At 46.5% G+C, this 19566-nt stretch overlaps 1 protein-coding gene across 4 annotated transcripts in view; it reads left to right on the top strand.

Moving 5' to 3' along the window:
* The window catches only part of LOC139543175 (filamin-A-like), an 80124-nt gene extending 64020 nt beyond the window's left edge, over positions 1 to 16104 (top strand). Inside the window, exons 29-49 of one of the 4 annotated variants that reach the window (XM_071349432.1) lie at positions 210 to 399; positions 615 to 638; positions 1750 to 1829; positions 2003 to 2170; positions 2384 to 2455; positions 3121 to 3220; positions 3360 to 3500; positions 4093 to 4221; positions 6817 to 6990; positions 8743 to 8904; positions 9079 to 9282; positions 10311 to 10463; positions 10558 to 10680; positions 10783 to 11049; positions 11365 to 11502; positions 11815 to 11930; positions 12512 to 12644; positions 13804 to 13980; positions 14201 to 14419; positions 14526 to 14723; positions 14848 to 16104. In XM_071349432.1, the coding sequence (XP_071205533.1) occupies positions 210 to 399; positions 615 to 638; positions 1750 to 1829; positions 2003 to 2170; positions 2384 to 2455; positions 3121 to 3220; positions 3360 to 3500; positions 4093 to 4221; positions 6817 to 6990; positions 8743 to 8904; positions 9079 to 9282; positions 10311 to 10463; positions 10558 to 10680; positions 10783 to 11049; positions 11365 to 11502; positions 11815 to 11930; positions 12512 to 12644; positions 13804 to 13980; positions 14201 to 14419; positions 14526 to 14723; positions 14848 to 15032 (3153 nt within the window). In that variant the 3' untranslated portion in view covers positions 15033 to 16104. The remainder of the gene's footprint in view (positions 1 to 209; positions 400 to 614; positions 639 to 1749; positions 1830 to 2002; positions 2171 to 2383; positions 2456 to 3120; positions 3221 to 3359; positions 3501 to 4092; positions 4222 to 6816; positions 6991 to 8742; positions 8905 to 9078; positions 9283 to 10310; positions 10464 to 10557; positions 10681 to 10782; positions 11050 to 11364; positions 11503 to 11814; positions 11931 to 12511; positions 12645 to 13803; positions 13981 to 14200; positions 14420 to 14525; positions 14724 to 14847) is intronic. The other 3 variants (XM_071349433.1, XM_071349434.1, XM_071349435.1) reach the window with 3 other exon arrangements.
* Positions 16105 to 19566: the final 3462 nt, after the last annotated feature.

Here is a 19566-nt window from a genome sequence, read left to right as displayed (position 1 = left end):
TGGTCCGTGGCCCGTCTGGACGGGGGTATTTAACAGTAGGAGTAAGCTCACCAGGCGTTGGATGCATGTGTCTAGGAGGTGGCTTTACCAGCGTCACGGGCCAGCTAGTCACTAGTGGGTCTGTCTCATTTCCATGGTGACATCACCAGTATGACTGTCTCCATTGGTTACCTCATCTGACGTTCTGTTTGCATGGTGACTGTGTCCAGGACCCCGAGGGGAAGCCTAAGAAGGCCAGTATCCGTGACAACCAGGACGGGACTTACCTGGTATCGTATGTACCTGACATGACTGGTCGTTACACCATCCTGATAAAGTATGGAGGAGACGAGATCCCTTATTCCCCCTACCGCATCAGGGCTCTACCTACTGGAGACGCCAGCAAGTGTACCGTCACAGGTAACACACACACACACACACAGTGTTTTTGTTACGGTATTGTGTGATGGTTTGAAATGTCCCTTCACCCCACACATCCTCCTCCACCCCTGCTTCACTCCTCATCACATCTGTTTTCATCCCTCCATTTGGAGCACCAGTTGTTGCCTCTCACCCTGACTCTCATTGTATTTGTCACTGTTTCGCTCCCCTGCTTCCACCCTTCTCCTTCTCAGTGTCAATCGGCGGCCACGGCCTGGGTAAGAACACTTCGATGATAGATCCACTAGTCTGGTCTGGTCTTGTTCCGTCTCTGATCCATTACTTTGGTCTGTCTGCATGCAGGATGGCAATACCCATTTTACAGTTCAACTAGCTCCCTTTCCTGACTCACCTCTATCTCTCGCTATCTCGCTCTCTTTCTGTCTGTCAATTTCAATTCAAGGGGCTTTATTGGCATGGGAAACATGTTAACATTGCCAAAGCAAGTGAAATAGATAATAAACAATATAAAATTAACAGTAAACATTACACTCACAAAAGTTCCAAAAGAATAAAGACATTTCAAATGTCATACGATGTCTATATACAGTGTTGTAATGATGTGCAAATAGTTAAAGTACAAAATGGAAAATTAATAAATGTATATACAAACTATTTATAATGCTGTTTGTTCTTCCCTGGTTGTCCTTGTGGCAACAGGTCAAATCTTGCTGCTGTGATGGCACACTGTGGAATTTCACCCAGTAGATATGGGAGTTTATCAAAATTGGATTTGTTTTGGAATTCTTTGTGGATCTTTGTAATCTGAGGGAAATATGTGTCTCTAATATGGTCATACATTGGGCAGGAGGTTAGGAAGTGCAGCTCAGTTTCCATCTCATGTTGTGGGCAGTGAGCACAGCCTGCCAGGTCTGACTGTGGCGGCCTTTCTCAATAGCAAGGCTATGCTCACTGAGTCTGTACATAGTCAAAGCTTTCCTTAAGTTAGGGTCAGTCACAGTATATTGCCACTGTGGGACAAATAGCATTCTATCTTTTTGTTTTCTCATGATTTGGTTGGGTCTACTTGTGTTGCTGCTCTGGGGTCTCTCTCTGTGTGTCTGTCTGTAGCTCGCTCTCTAACTAACGTAGTTTACCTGTAGTACTAGTTGGCATGGTGAATGACATTGTGGGTAATGGAGTTGATATGGAGGCTGGATGTTGTATGCTGCTGATAGTAATAACATGTGTCTGAAATGACATCCTATTCCCTATCTAGTGCACTCTATAAAGAATAGGGCTTTTGTGGAGAGGATGCATGGATGACTTGGAGGGAGGGTCAGACTTCCTGTGTGACCGTTTCTCTTCATCCCTTCATCTGTCTCTCAGGAGCCGGTGTGGGTCCAACCATCCAGATCGGAGAGCAGACTGTCATTACCGTGGATGCAAAGGCTGCTGGGAAAGGAAAGGTAATGATGGAGAGGTGTTTGATTAGACTTTATCTGCACGTGGGCAGTAGGAGGGAGGCGTGGGCAGTAGGAGGGAGGCATCTTAGTGTGGCTGTAACTCTCTACCCCCTCTCTCTCTGCTCCTCTCTCTCTACCCCCCCCTCTCCTCTCTCTACCCCCCCTCTCCTCTCTAGGTGACGTGCAGTGTGTGTACCCCAGAAGGGGTGGAGTTAGATGTAGACGTGGTGGAGAACGAGGATGGAACCTTTGATATCTTCTACACCGCCCCCCAGCCTGGAGATTACTGTATCTGCGTTCGCTTTGGAGGGGAACTCATCCCCAACAGCCCCTTCCTGGTCACGGTATGTACAGTCACCTACAGATATGCACACGTGGTTGAGAGCGTTTTTGCAGGTGTGAGTCTTGATTGGTTAATGAGATCTTGGCCCCTCCCTCCTTCTACAGCAGATCCTCATTGGACAGTCCGGAGACACAGAGTTCCGTCAGTCTAGAGTCTATCTGAACGTTGTGGAACAGTTTGACAAAATAATTTATTTTTTATTCCACCCCCCCAGGCATTGGAAGGAGCCCCCTCAGATCAGCTCCAACAGCAACAACTACCACAGTACTACAGTCAACAGCCCTGGGTACTGGTCTCTCCACTCCACTCTCTCCACACAGGGGGGAAAAGCAGCCATTTTGTGAATCATCAATGTGGCTCCACATTTGACAAAATGGCCGCCGTGTCTCTTTACGTCTTCTTGTCTGGCTGCTGCTTCTGTCATGATGTCTTTCTCTCACAGTGTCGGTGGTTTCATCTTCATCAACATAATCATCATCGTCGTCATCGTAATCATGTCATACTTCATGTTTTGGTGTTTGGTCCCTATCGTCTTTTCATTTCAGCTACATTCTATTCTGCTGTGTTTGGTCTCATCGCCCCCCCCCCCCCCCAATAACTCAACCCTCCTCAACATCCTGAACCACTCTCCACCACCTCCGTACCCAATACAGTCCCTCACTCAATAGTGTCCCTTTGTCCCTCACTCAATAGTGTCCCTTTGTCCCTCACTCAATAGTGTCCCTTTGTCCCTCACTCAATAGTGTCTCTCACTCAATAGTGTCCCTCACCCAACACCGTACCTCAGTCCTCATCCTTCTTACCCCATACGTCCTTCTTACCCCGTACCTCAGTCCTCATCCTTCTTACCCCATACGTCCTTCTTACCCCGTACCTCAGTTCTCATCCTTCCTACACCCATACCTTAGTCCCTCCCGCTCCTAACCTCAGATTCTTTGACCTGTCTCCTAGGCAACAGACCGGCCAATGGGAATGAATGGTTTGGATGTGGCGGGCCTCCGGCCGTTTGACCTGGTTATCCCCTTCACCATCCAAAAAGGAGAGATCACAGGTACACACGCCGTACTGTTGCCGCCAGGCAGGACATCATCATCCTTAACCGTTAGATGAAATTCCACTAATGGACGTATCACCTCACATACTGAAAGCCTGAGGTACCTTGCCTGTTCAACTACTGTTTCCTCCCCTAGGAGACGTGCGCATGCCGTCAGGTAAAACAGCCAAGCCGGACATCACAGACAATAAGGATGGGACAGTAACGGTTAAATACGCTCCGACTGAGGCCGGCCTGCACGAGATGGACATCAAATACGACGGGATACACATCCCTGGTACGGACGACCTCTAACTCTCAACAAGCTCACTCTGATAAACAGTCACATCTTCATTTAGAAAGATAAACCTAAATATGTTTCCACTTTCTAGTCTATATTTCTGGACAAGATGAAGATATTTCAGAATATTTAGGTCTGTTGACTGGCCAAGAACCTCTCCTGGGAGTATTCATAGTGTTGGTGGCTTCTGGATGTACTGACTCTCCTGTGTAGAGCTGATCTCTCGCTCTCATCCCTGCATCTCTCCTCTCTCTCCTTCTCTCTCCTCTCTGCTTCTCTATCCTCATGTCCCTGCATCTCTCCTCTCTATCCTCTCTTGTCCCTACATCTCTCCTCTCTCTCATCCCTGCATCTCTCCTCTCTCTCCTTCTCTGCTTCTCTATCCTCTCTCTTGTCCCTGCATCTCTCCTCTCTTTCTCTCCTTCTCTCTCCCCTCTCTATCCTCTCTTGTCCCTACATCTCTCCTCCTTCTCTATCCTCTCTTGTCCCTACATCTCTCCTCCTCTCTCTCTCTCTCCTTCTCTATCCTCTCTCTCATCCCTACATCTCTCCTCTCTTTCTCTCCTTCTCTCTCCTCTCTCCGTAACAGGTAGTCCCCTCCAGTTCTATGTGGACTATGTGAACAGCGGGAACGTCAGTGCGTACGGACCGGGGCTGATCCACGGGACCGTCAACAAACCTGCTATGTTCACCGTCAACACCAAGGACGCAGGAGAGGGTAGGGCAATTAGTAGTTCAATTATAGATCCATCACTATCCATCATGCATTATAGATCCATCACTATCCATCATGCATTATAGATCCATCACTATCCATCATGCATTATAGATCCATCACTATCCATCATGCATTATCGATCCATCACTATCCATAATGCATTATCGATCCATCACTATCCATAATGCATTATAGATCCATCACTATCCATAATGCATTATAGATCCATCACTATCCATAATGCATTATAGATCCATCACTATCCATAATGCATTATAGATCCATCACCATCCATCATGCATTATCGATCCATCACCATCCATCATGCATTATCGATCCATCACCATCCATCATGCATTATCGATCCATCATGCATTATCGATCCATCACCATCCATCATGCATTATCGATCCATCACCATCCATCATGCATTATCGATCCATCACCATCCATCATGCATTATCGATCCATCACCATCCATCATGCATTATCGATCCATCACCATCCATCATGCATTATCGATCCATCACCATCCATCATGCATTATCGATCCATCACCATCCATCATGCATTATCGATCCATCACCATCCATCATGCATTATCGATCCATCACCATCCATCATGCATTATCGATCCATCACCATCCATCATGCATTATCGATCCATCACCATCCATCATGCATTATCGATCCATCACCATCCATCATGCATTATCGATCCATCACCATCCATCATGCATTATCGATCCATCACCATCCATCATGCATTATCGATCCATCACCATCCATCATGCATTATCGATCCATCACCATCCATCATGCATTATCGATCCATCACCATCCATCATGCATTATCGATCCATCACCATCCATCATGCATTATCGATCCATCACCATCCATCATGCATTATCGATCCATCACCATCCATCATGCATTATCGATCCATCACCATCCATCATGCATTATCGATCCATCACCATCCATCATGCATTATCGATCCATCACCATCCATCATGCATTATCGATCCATCATAATGATCTATACTGAACAACAATATAAACACAACATGTAAATTGTTGGTCCCGTGTTTCATGAGCTGAAATAAAAGAGCCCAGAAATGTTCCATACGCACAAAAACCTAGTTTCTCTCATCCCTGTTAGTGAGCATTCCTCCTTTGCCAAGATAATCCATCCACCTGACAGGTGTGGCATATCAAGAAGCTGATTAAACGGCACGATCATTACACAGGTGCACCTTGTGCTGGGGACAGTAAAATGCCACTCTAAAATGTGCAGTATTGTCACAAAACACAATGCCACAGATGTTTTGAGGGAGCGTGCAATTGGCATGCTGGACTGCAGGAATGTCAACCATAGCTGTTGCCAGAGAATTTCATGTTCATATCTCTACCATAAGCCGCCTCCAACATCATTTTAGAGAATTTGTCAGTACGTCCAAACGGCCTCACAACCGCATTCCATATGTACGGCGAGTGGTTTGCTAATGTCAACGTTGTGAACAGTGTTCCCCATGGTGGGGCTATGGTATGGGCAGGCATAAGCTACGGACAAGGATGGAGATCCTTGACGGCGATCCTGAGGCCCATTGTCCAGCCATTCATCCGCCGCCATCACGTTTCGGCATAATAATGCACGGCCCCATGTCGCAAGGATCTGTACACAATTCCTGGAAGCTGAAAATGTCCCAGTTCTTCCATGGACTGCATACTCACCAGACATGTCACCCATTGAGCATGTTTGGGATGCTCTGGATCCATGTGCACGACGGCGTGTTCCAGTTCCCGCCGATATCCAGCAACTTCACACGGCCATTGAAGAGGATTCGGACAACATTCCACAATCAACAGCCTGATCAACTCTATGTGAAGGAGATGTGTCACGCTGCATGAGTCAAATGGTGGTCACACCAGATACTGACTGGGTTTCTGATCCACGTCCCTACTTTTTTTTATTTAAAGGTATCTGTGACCAACAGATGCAGATCTGTATTCCCAGTTGTGTGAAAGTCATAGATTAGGGCCTAATTTGTTTCAATTGACTGATTTCCTCATTAACTGTAACTCAAATCTTTTAAATTGTTGCATGTTTATATTTTTGTTCCGTATATGAAAAATGTAATGTGCAGTGTTGGTTTACACACACACACACACACACACACCGAGTTGATGTGTGTAATGTATGTACACTGAGTGAACAAAATATTAGGAACAGGTTAAATAGTATTGAGACATGGGTTGTGTATGTGTGCCATTGAGGGTGAATAGAGCAGACAAAATATTTAAGTACCTTTTCAACTGGGGTATGGTAGTAGGTGCCAGGCGCACCGGTTTGAGTGTGTCAAGAACTGCAATGCTGTTGGGTTTTTCAAGCTCAGTTTCCTGTGTGTATCAAGAATGGTCCACCAGCCAACTTGATACAACTGTGGGAAGTATTGGAGTCAAAATGGGCCAGAACACCTGTGGAACACGTTCTCAACACCTGGTAGAGTCCCTGATGAATTGAGGCTGTTCTGAGGGCAAACTGGGTCCAAATTAGGAAGGTGTATTTTCTAACTTCTCTCACTCCTGTGTAGGTGGTCTGTCGCTGGCCATCGAGGGTCCTTCTAAAGCCGACATCAGCTGTGTGGATAACCAGGATGGAACGTGTTCTGTATCCTACCTGCCTGTTCTACCTGGAGACTACAGCATCCTGGTCAAATACAATGACAAACACATCCCAGGCAGCCCCTTCTCAGCCCGCATCACCGGTAACACTATTTTACATGTTCATGTGAAAAAGGGTGACTTTAGTGAAAAACAATGGACCTCTGTCTCCTAGGTGATGACTCTATGAGGATGTCCCATCTGAAGGTGGCTCTGCTACTGACATCCCATAATAATATTCTCTCTGTCTCCTAGGTGATGACTCTATGAGGATGTCCCATCTGAAGGTGGCTCTGCTACTGACATCCCATAATAATATTCTCTCTGTCTCCTAGGTGATGACTCTATGAGGATGTCCCATCTGAAGGTGGGCTCTGCTGCTGACATCCCATAATAATATTCTCTCTGTCTCCTAGGTGATGACTCTATGAGGATGTCCCATCTGAAGGTGGCTCTGCTACTGACATCCCATAATAATATTCTCTCTGTCTCCTAGGTGATGACTCTATGAGGATGTCCCATCTGAAGGTGGCTCTGCTACTGACATCCCATAATAATATTCTCTCTGTCTCCTAGGTGATGACTCTATGAGGATGTCCCATCTGAAGGTGGCTCTGCTACTGACATCCCATAATAATATTCTCTCTGTCTCCTAGGTGATGACTCTATGAGGATGTCCCATCTGAAGGTGGCTCTGCTACTGACATCCCATAATAATATTCTCTGTCTCCTAGGTGATGACTCTATGAGGATGTCCCATCTGAAGGTGGCTCTGCTACTGACATCCCATAATAATATTCTCTCTGTCTCCTAGGTGATGACTCTATGAGGATGTCCCATCTGAAGGTGGCTCTGCTACTGACATCCCATAATAATATTCTCTCTGTCTCCTAGGTGATGACTCTATGAGGATGTCCCATCTGAAGGTGGGCTCTGCTGCTGACATCCCATAATAATATTCTCTCTGTCTCCTAGGTGATGACTCTATGAGGATGTCCCATCTGAAGGTGGGCTCTGCTACTGACATCCCATAATAATATTCTCTCTGTCTCCTAGGTGATGACTCTATGAGGATGTCCCATCTGAAGGTGGCTCTGCTACTGACATCCCATAATAATATTCTCTCTGTCTCCTAGGTGATGACTCTATGAGGATGTCCCATCTGAAGGTGGGCTCTGCTACTGACATCCCATAATAATATTCTCTCTGTCTCCTAGGTGATGACTCTATGAGGATGTCCCATCTGAAGGTGGCTCTGCTACTGACATCCCATAATAATATTCTCTGTCTCCTAGGTGATGACTCTATGAGGATGTCCCATCTGAAGGTGGCTCTGCTACTGACATCCCATAATAATATTCTCTCTGTCTCCTAGGTGATGACTCTATGAGGATGTCCCATCTGAAGGTGGCTCTGCTACTGACATCCCATAATAATATTCTCTCTGTCTCCTAGGTGATGACTCTATGAGGATGTCCCATCTGAAGGTGGGCTCTGCTGCTGACATCCCATAATAATATTCTCTCTGTCTCCTAGGTGATGACTCTATGAGGATGTCCCATCTGAAGGTGGGCTCTGCTACTGACATCCCATAATAATATTCTCTGTCTCCTAGGTGATGACTCTATGAGGATGTCCCATCTGAAGGTGGCTCTGCTACTGACATCCCATAATAATATTCTCTCTGTCTCCTAGGTGATGACTCTATGAGGATGTCCCATCTGAAGGTGGGCTCTGCTACTGACATCCCATAATAATATTCTCTCTGTCTCCTAGGTGATGACTCTATGAGGATGTCCCATCTGAAGGTGGCTCTGCTACTGACATCCCATAATAATATTCTCTCTGTCTCCTAGGTGATGACTCTATGAGGATGTCCCATCTGAAGGTGGGCTCTGCTGCTGACATCCCATTGGACATTGGAGAGCTGGACCTGAGTCAGCTGACAGCCTCTCTGACCACTCCCTCCGGCCGAGAGGAACCCTGCCACCTCAAGATGCTCCGCAACGGACACGTCGGTCAGTGTTGAGCAGAAACAGACTATCGACTATCATTTTTCATTTGACAAATTTCAAAATGCCTGGAGTTGCCTCAGCCATGAGAGTAGAACTATACCCGACGTTACAAATCATTGTAGTCTACAGACAGATTGTGATTCTCAGAAGCTCCTCTAACCTGTCATTGTCCGTCAGGCATCTCGTTTGTTCCCAAGGAGATCGGGGAGCACCTGGTGAACATCAAGAAGAACGGACGCCATATTCCCAGCAGCCCCATCGCTGTGATGATCAGCCAATCAGAGATTGGCGACGCCAGCCGGGTGCGAGTGACTGGCCAGGGTCTCAGTGAGGCCAAAACCTTTGAACCTGCTGAGTTCATCATCGACACACGCGAAGCAGGTCAGTGAGGGTCTGTGTAGGAGCAGGTCAGTGAGGGTCTGTGTAGGAGCAGGTGATTTTGGTATTTTATTCTTCTGTTTTTATTGCCTTTTGTTTTTATAATTTAACTTTAAAGGTGAACTTAGCTTTTTTACAACCAAATCTCCTTGATGTAAATGGCATGACATAGAGGGGTCCAGACACTTTTTAAAAATGTGTTATTTTTTGGCGATTTCACTTTGAGAAACTTACCCCAACCAGTGATTCACTTCCTTATCCTTGTTGTGCAATATGGGAGCTCTGAAAACATGAACAAAGGCTACAAAAATACTTGTTCTTTTAGAAACACAAGCTCTGTCTGGAGACGCCGGTCTTTGGGCTCTCTGCCTGGAGACGCCGGTCTTTGGGCTCTCTGCCTGGAGACGCCGGTCTTTGGGCTCTCTGCCTGGAGACGCCGGTCTTTGGGCTCTCTGCCTGGAGACGCCGGTCTTTGGGCTCTCTGCCTGGAGACGCCGGTCTTTGGGCTCTCTGTCTGGAGACGCCGGTCTTTGGGCTCTCTGTCTGGAGACGGCGGGTCTTTGGGCTCTCTGTCTGGAGACGCCGGGGCTTTGGGCTCTGTCTGGAGACGCCGGGCTTTGGGCTCTCTGTCTGGAGACGCCGGGCTTTGGGCTCTCTGTCTGGAGACGCCGGTCTCTCGGCTCTCTGTCTGGTGACGCCGGGCTTTGGGCTCTCTGTCTGGAGACGCCGGGCTTTGGGCTCTCTGTCTGGAGACGCCGGGCTTTGGGCTCTCTGCCTGGAGACGCCGGGCTTTGGGCTCTCTGCCTGGAGACGCCGGGCTTTGGGCTCTCTGCCTGGAGACGCCGGGCTTTGGGCTCTCTGCCTGGAGACGCCGGGCTTTGGGCTCTCTGCCTGGTGAAATCGCAAACGGTGTCTGAATCATTCTATAAAATGCCTTTTACATCAAAAATAAAGATGTGGATGTAAAAAGTGTAAAAAGTATGTTGTGATTTTTGGAAAGCATTTTAAATGAAGTTTGTGATTTGCTGCAGGCTATGGGGGTCTGAGTCTGTCCATCGAGGGCCCCAGTAAGGTGGACATTAACACTGAGGACCAGGAGGACGGGACCTGTAAGGTCAGCTACTGCCCTACTGAACCAGGAAACTACATCATCAACATCAAGTTCGCCGACCAACACGTACCAGGTACTTCACTTGTTTCTTGACATCCTCGATTTAAAATATATATTTTTAAATGATAATATAATAAATATTGTTTGAATAATGTGTGTGTGTGTAGGGAGTGCGTTCACGGTGAAGGTGACGGGAGAAGGGAGGATGAAGGAGAGTATCACCAGGAAGAAGAGAGCAGCGTCTGTTGCTAACGTGGGCAGCCAGTGTGACCTCAGCCTCAAGATACCAGGTACCCTCTCTACCATCCAGGAGATGCCTATCAGATCAGTAGACATGGTGACCAGTCTGTCAGGTCCAGGAGACTGTTAACCCTGTGTGTGTGTGTTAACAGAGATCAGCATAGCAGACATGGTGGCCCAGGTGACCAGTCCGTCTGGTCAGGTCCAGGAAGCTGACATCATGGAGGGAGAGAACAACACCTACTGCATCCGCTTTGTTCCCACGGAGACCGGCGTGCACACAGTGTGTGTGAAGTACGCGGGCGTCCACGTGCCCGGCAGCCCCTTCCAGTTCACTGTGGGGCCCCTGGGAGAAGGAGGGGCTCACAAGGTCCGCGCTGGGGGGCCCGGGCTGGAGAGGGCAGAGGCTGGAGTACCAGGTACGTGTGTGTGTTGAGGTTACTATACTGTGAGGATCACACATTGACATTGTGTGTGTGCGCTGATCCGTGTGTGTGCGCTGATCCGTGTGTGTGCGCTGATCCGTGTGTGTGTGCTGATCCGTGTGTGTGTGCTGATCCGTGTGTGTGTGCTGATCCGTGTGTGTGTGCTGATCCGTGTGTGTGTGCTGATCCGTGTGTGTGTGCTGATCCGTGTGTGTGCTGATCCGTGTGTGTGCTGATCCGTGTGTGTGTGCTGATCCGTGTGTGTGTGCTGATCCGTGTGTGTGTGCTGATCCGTGTGTGTGTGTGTAGCTGAGTTCAGTATCTGGACGCGGGAGGCGGGTGCAGGGGGTCTCAGCATCGCGGTGGAGGGGCCCAGTAAAGCAGAGATCACCTTCGAGGACCGCAAGGATGGATCCAGTGGAGTAACCTACATGGTCCAGGAGTCAGGTGTGTTGAGAATGGTAACGACTATCTAACCACCTGGTGATAATCGTCCTCATTTATAGGCATTATCATCAACATTAGCGTTCTGATTAAGAAGAGGTGTGTGTGTAACGAAGTTCACTTCCCAGCTTGACATGTCTCCACTCGCGCTATTGAATTGGTACGTTTTCTATAGCGTAATTTGCTAAGATGTTGTCGAGCAGACGGTCACCTGTGTTTGAGGCCGAGGATCCGCCATCGAGTACCGGTAAGGGCTTGTGGAAGGAAGCTACACAGTTAGTCAGCACAGTGATGCCTGTTACACGTGTGTTGCAGGAGACTATGAGGTGTCTATCCGTTTCAACGAGGAGCACATCCCTGACAGTCCCTTCGTGGTTCCCGTGGCGTCGCCCTCTGATGACGCCAGACGACTCACTGTTGCCAGTCTTCAGGTGAGGCTCGGAGACACACACCCACACCCAGGACTACACTACCCACAACGCAGCAGCAACAGCCTGTGGGGGGATATTGTGTAGCTAGTGTTTTACGGGATGGTGTGTGTGTGTAGGCACAGCAATTTCTGAACATCTTCCTAGGTTTTTGTTTTGAAGAACAATAGGTCAGTCATTAGTCAGAGGGTCAGAGGTCAGGTCGTGCTGCTGCTGCTGCTGTTGTTGGGAAGTGCAAGGGTTTGTGGGAAACTAAAGGACCGTGTGTTTCTCGTGCCTCGTTCTAAAGGCTCACAACAGTCCCCTTCCTCCTACTTCCTTCCCATCATCCACCAGGCACTAAAGGGTTAAAGAGGTTACAATGGGCCAGTTTCTGTCATCCACACACACACACTCTTTTCTGTCCTGTTCTTCACCTCTCTGACTCTCCTCTTTACCCCTGTTAGCTGCCTCCAGGTACGTTTGAGTGTTATTATATTGAGCATGTGTTGCAGTTTATAGTGTTGACTGATTGACCTGTGATAGTGTTGACTGATTGACGTGCGTCGTTGTGGTGTTGAGTTGTGAGTTATATATCTGAGCAGGAGTCCGGGTTGAAGGTCAATCACCCAGCATCCTTTGCTGTGAGCCTGAACGGAGCGAAGGGACAGATCGACGCTAAAGTTCACTCACCCTCCGGAGCCCTGGAGGGCTGCTGTGTTACTGAGCTAGACCAGGGTAACTACTACCACACAATACTACAATATACTACACAATACTATACTACACTGTGTTACTGAGCTAGACCAGGGTAACTACTACCACACAATACTACAATATACTATACTACACTGTGTTACTGAGCTAGACCAGGGTAACTACTACCACACAATACTACAATATACTACACAATACTATACTACACTGTGTTACTGAGCTAGACCAGGGTAACTACTACCACACAATACTACAATATACTACACAATACTATACTACACTGTGTTACTGAGCTAGACCAGGGTAACTACTACCACACAATACTACAATATACTACACAATACAATACTACACTGTGTTACTGAGCTAGACCAAGGTAACTACTACCACAATATACTACACAATACTATAATACCCTGTGTTACTGAGCTAGACCAAGGTAACCAATACTACTACTACTACTACTACTACTCAATACTACAATATACCACACAATATACTACGCAATACTTCAATATACCACACTATACCTTACTATAATACACTGCGTTACTGAGCTAGACCAAGGTAACCAATACTACTACTACTCAATACTACAATATACCACACAATATACTACACAATACTTCAATATACCACACTATACCTTACTATAATACACTGTGTTACTGAGCTAGACCAAGGTAACTACTACTACTCAATACTAACACACTACTACTACTACTACTACACAATAATACTGCACGGTACTCCTACACTGATATTACTATTCAATAGGGAAAGGGGGATACCTAGTCAGACAACAGATGTGTCTTCCTCATTTAACCCCTCTGAATCAGAGCGGTGCGGGGGACTGCCTTAATCAACATCCGTGTCTTAACCCACTGTTCCCCGGGCGCTGAACTGCCTTGCTCAGGGGCAGGACGACAGATTTTTACTACACAATACTAATACGCTACACACTAATACTACATTAAACAATACTACACAATTTACACGACTATTACACGATACTAGTATACACTGCGCCACAATAATACTACTACTACACAATAATACTACTACTACACAATAATACTACTACTACTACTGCACAATATTACTACATTACTCTACTACTACACCAATACACAGTACTACTACGTTACACTACTAAACAGTAAAATCTCTCTCTCTCTAGATAAGTATGCTGTCCGATTCATTCCCAGAGAGAACGGTCTGTATCTGATCGATGTGAAGTTCAACGGCAGTCACATCCCCGGCAGTCCCTTCAAGATCAGGGTCGGGGAGACAGGACAGGCTGGAGACCCAGGCATGGTGACCGCATACGGAGCTGGATTAGAGGGAGGAACCACTGGTACGATTGACGAGGAGGAGGAGGGTGTTATAACCCTGGGTTTCAAATCATTTATCTGTGCCTGTTTGAGCTTAGCTGGCTCAATAAGCCAATATAATAAGTTTCAAAATGACATGCCCTGCCTGTCTGACACTCCAGGCATACTAAAGCAAAGCTCAAATGATTTGACACCTGGGTCTGATGTGTTCTCATCTGTAGTTATGTATAACTCCCTCTGCAGGTACAGCCTGTGAGTTCGTGGTTAACACCAGTAAGGCGGGCCCCGGGGCACTGGCGGTGACCATCGACGGCCCCTCCAAGGTGAAGATGGACTGTGTTGAGTGTCCGGAGGGTTACAAGGTGACCTACGCCCCCATGGCTCCAGGAAACTACTTGATCTCCATCAGATACGGAGGACCTTACCACATCGTAGGATCCCCCTTCAAGGCTAAGATCACTGGTGAGGGACCTGGACACACACGCCAGGCTGTACACGTGTATGAACAATGGAGATGTCAGGGAAAAGAACATCAAGCCTCACTCTAACCTCTGTCTCTCTCCTCCAGGCTCCAAGCTGGTCAGTAGCCATAGTAACCACGAGACGTCCAGTGTCATGGTCGACCCCGTGACTCGCCAGGTTAGCTCTTCCCACCAGGGAGCTCCCAGCCAATCGGACGCCAGCTGTGTGACAGCCAAGGGTCTCGGCCTATCAAAGGGCTTTATCGGCCAGAAGAACAACTTCAGCGTCGACTGCAGCAAAGCAGGTGTGTGTTTGGTCTCGGGTGGGGGGGGGTTTGCGTTTAGGCTCGGGGGGTGTGCGTTTAGTCTGTGGTATCTGACTCTCTCTCTCAGGTTATAGTGTGTGTATTAACACTGTCCTCCCTCCAGGTCGTAACATGCTGTTGGTGGGTGTGGACGGGCCCAGGGTTCCCTGTGAGGAGGTTCTGGTGAAGCATCTTGGGAACCGTGTCTATAACATCAGCTACCAGCTCAAGGAGAAGGGAGAGTACATCCTGGTAGTGAAGTGGGGAGAACAACACATCCCTGGCAGCCCCTACCACATCACTGTCTAGACCAATCAGATTCAACTCCATTACTGTCTAGAGGCCAATGACAAATCAGAACCCTCCAAACTAGCCCTTTGTCTTCATAGCAATCAGATTACAACTTTCTAAACTAATTCACCATAACCCAAACAATAATGCATAAACACTGAATATTCCTCTCCTCCTCATCACTATCATCCCTTCTCCCTCCCCTCCCCATCATAATCACCTCCCCTCACCTATCATAATCATCCCGTCTCCCACCTCCCCTCCCCTCACCTATCATAATCATTAGTAGTCATAGAGAGGGGAAACATGCACCTTTTTATTACTGTAAAATAGCTTAGCAACATGTACCTTCCTTTCCCCACGCAGTGTTTAGCTGTGGGCTAGTGTTAGCCTAGCCTAGCGGTATAGGGGTTAGCCTAGCGGAGCATAGTATATTGGTATGAGAATAGCCTAATGCTAGTCCAGTGTGTTCATAATGCTAATTCTAAAATGTTTAAGGGAAAGAATGATACCTAGTCAGTTAAGCTGCTGCTATTGTGGCCTGGTGTTAGCTCGTCTCAACCATAACAATAATGAAAGTGCCTAAAAGGTTAATAACTGTTAGTATAGGGGTTATGACTAGTACGTTAGTAATGATAGAGTAGCCGGCCCCAATAACTTCACACACACTGCTACTGCACTTGTTTTAAAGGTGCAACTAACACCACTGCAGCGACTGACCCAGTTAGAACTGCATCTTACAGCATATTGACTAGCATCAAAGTATTAATAACTAGTGTCACTAGTAGTATGAATAACTGTAGTGTGGAAGTGATGTCTAGTATTGAATAGAAACTGTCACGGTAGTAACTAATATTACTAGCGGTGAATACGATTAGAGGAAAGTGTTGGATGGAGAGATGACTACTTGGAGTGATGAGCAAAATAAAGAACAAATGTTGCTTTGTGTTCCTGCTAAATGTTCTAACCCCTCCCCCCGCTATTTAGCTTTGTTACACAGTATTCCAGAACAAAATAACCTTGTCTGTTAAAGGGCTTTAAAGTGTTGTAAGACAGTATTTTGACCCACAATAAAGATTGTCTTGAAGGATCTCTGTCAAGCTCAATGTGGTTCTTCTTATCCTTCGATCGTGCGCACTCACCGACTCCGGAGATCCATTTGTGTTATTTCATAGTTTTTAATGTCTTCACTATTATTCTATAATGTAGAAAATAGTAAAAAATTAAGAAAAACCCTTGAATGAGTAGGTGTTCTAAAACTTTTGACCGGTACTGTAGATCACACACTACAGAGTTCCTCACGGAGTTCCCTGAATTCCTATCGGACCTTGTAGTCAAAGTTTTGGTGACTTCAATATTTACATGGAAAAGTCCACAGACCCACTCCAAAAGGCTTTAGGAGCCATCGTCAACTCAGTGGGTTTTGTCCAACATGTCTCCCTACCTACTCATTGTCACACTCTGGACCTAGTTTTGTCCCGTGGAATAAATATTGTGGATCTTATTGTTTTTCTCATAATCCTGGACTATCGGACCACCATTTTATGTTTGCAATCGCAACAAATAATCTGCTCAGACCCCAACCAAGGATCATCAAAAGCTGTGCCATAAATTCTCAGACAATCCAAAGATTCATAGATCTTTTGGTTGTCCAGACTCCCTTCAGCTACCCAAGGATGTTTGAGTACAAAACCCATCTAACCACCTGAGGATCTAAATGTTACCTTGCGCAATACCCTAGATGCAGTAGCACCCCTAAAAACGAAAAACATTTGTCACCAAGAAATTTGGTCCCTGGTATACAGAAAATACCAGAGTCCTGAAGCAAGCTTCCAGAAAATTGGAAGGGAAATGGCGTTCCACCATACTGGAAGTCTTCCGACTGGCTTGGAAAGACGATACAGTGCAATATCGAAGAGCCCTCACTGCTGCTCGATCATCCTATTTTTCCAACTTAATTGAGGAGAATAAGAACAATCCAAAATTTATTTTTTATACTGTCGCAAAGCTAACTAAAAAGCACCATTCCCCAAGAGAGGATGGCTTAATAATAAAACTACTCTTGAAACAGCCAAAACTTGACCCAGAATGTATTTTTATTTATTTTTACGATTGGCCTATTGAATCTTTCATTCCTCTCCAATTTTTTGGGGGGCCTTCCTGAAGACGATGTATACAAAATGCTTCAGTCTGGTTTTTGACTCATCATAGCACTGCACACATGAAGGTGGTAAATGACCTTTTAATGGCGTCAGACCGAGGCTCTGCATCCTAGACCTTAGTGCTGCTTTTGACACCATTGATTGTGACAATCTTTTGGAGAGATTGGAAACTCAAATTGGTCTACATGGACAAGTTTTGGCCTGGTTTAGATCTTATCTGTCGGAAAGATATCAGTTCATCTCTGTGGATGGTTTGTCCTCTGACAAATCAATGGTAAGTTTCGGTGTTCCTCAAGGTTCAGTTTTAGGACCACTATTGTTTTCACTATATATTCTACCTCTTGGTGATGTCATTTGGAAACACAATGTCAACTTTCACTGCTATGCAGAGGACACACAGCTGTACATTTTGATGAAACATGGTGAAGCCCCAAAATTGCCCTTCCTGGAAGCCTGTGTTTCAGACATAAGGCATAAAATATTTTACTTTTAAAATTTGACAAAACAAACACCTGTTGGAGCTGATAATTAATCTGGATTGTTTTAGTCGTCTCAAATAAAACTGAAGGACCTTTGCGTTACTCTGTACCCTGATCTCTCGTTTGACGAACATATCAATAATATTTCAAGGACAGCTTTTTAAAATGTTCGTAAAATTGAAAAAATCGCAAACTTAAAAAAATACATGCTTTTGTCACTTCTAGATTAGACTACTGCAATGCTCTACTTTCCGGCTACCCGGATAAAGCACTAAAACTTCAGTTAGTGCTAAACACGGCTGCTAGAATCTTGACTAGAATCAAACAATGTGATCATATTACTCCAGTGCTAGCCTCTGTACACTGGCTTCCTGTCAAGGCAAGGGCTGATTTCAAGGTTTTACTGCTAACCAACAAAGCATTACATGGGCTTGCTCCTACCTATCTTTCCAATTTGGTCCTGCTGTACATACCTACACGTACGCTACGGTCACAAGACGCAGGCCTCCTTACTGTCCCTAGAATTTCTAAGCAAACAGCTGGAGGCAGGGCTTTTTCCTATAAAGCTAAATGTTTAAGAAATTGTCTGCCTATCCATGTGAGAGACGCAGACTCTGTCTCGACTATTAAGTCTTTATTGAAGACTAATCTCTTCAGTAGGTCCTATGATTGAGTGTAGTCTGGCCCAGGGGTGCAAAGGTGAACAGCAAGGCACTGGAGCGATGAACTGCCCTTGCTGTCTCTGCCTGGCCGGTTCCCCTCTCTCCACTGGGATTCTCTGCCTCTAACCCTATTACAGGTGCTGAGTCACTGGCTTACTGGTGCTCTATCATGCCGTCCCTAGGAGGGGTGCGTCACTTGAGTGGGTTGAGTCACTGACGTGATCTTCCTGTCTGGTTTTGAGCCCCCTAGGGTTCATGTGGTGGAAGAGATCTTTGTGGACTATACTCAGCCTTGTCTCAGGGTAGGAAGTTGGTGGTCTGTTGATATCTCTCTAGTGGTGTGGGGACTATACTCAGCCTTGTCTCAGGGTAGGAAGTTGGTGGTCTGTTGATATCCCTCTAGTGGTGTGGGGACTATACTAAGCCTTGTCTCAGGGTAGGAAGTTGGTGGTCTGTTGATATCTCTCTAGTGGTGTGGGGACTATACTCAGCCTTGTCTCAGGGTAGTAATTTGGTGGTCTGTTGATATCTCTCTAGTGGTGTGGGGACTATACTCAGCCTGGTCTCAGGGTAGTAAGTTGGTGGTCTGTTGATATCCCTCTAGTTGTGTGGGGACTATACTCAGCCTTGTCTCAGGGTAGGAAGTTGGTGGTCTGTTGATATCCCTCTAGTGGTGTGGGGACTATACTCAGCCTCGTCTCAGGGTAGTAAGTTGGTCTGTTGATATCACTCTAGTGGTGTGGGGACTATACTCGGCCTGGTCTCAGGGTAGTAAGTTAGGGGTCTGTTGATATCCCTCTAGTGGTGTGGGGACTATACTCAGCCTTGTCTCAGGGTAGTAAGTTGGTGGTCTGTTGATATCCCTCTAGTGGTGTGGGGACTATACTCAGCCTGGTCTCAGGGTAGTAAGTTGGTGGTCTGTTGATATCCCTCTAGTGGTGTGGGGACTATACTCAGCCTGGTCTCAGGGTAGGAAGTTGGTGGTCTGTTGATATCCCTCTAGTGGTGTGGGGACTATACTCAGCCTTGTCTCAGGGTAGGAAGTTGGTGGTCTGTTGATATCTCTCTAGTGGTGTGGGGACTATACTCAGCCTTGTCTCAGGGTAGTAAGTTGGTGGTCTGTTGATATCCCTCTAGTTGTGTGGGGGCTGTGCTTTGGCAAAGTGGGTGGGGTTACAGTTGAAGTCGGAAGTTTACATACACCTTAGCCAAATACGTTTAAACTCAGTTTTTCACAATTCCTGACAAT

Source organism: Salvelinus alpinus, chromosome 17 (genome assembly GCF_045679555.1).
Source record: "Salvelinus alpinus chromosome 17, SLU_Salpinus.1, whole genome shotgun sequence".
Classification (NCBI taxonomy): Eukaryota; Metazoa; Chordata; class Actinopteri; order Salmoniformes; family Salmonidae; genus Salvelinus; species Salvelinus alpinus.
Note: the sequence above shows the minus strand (reverse complement) of the source record. Positions and strands in the feature narration are given on the sequence as shown.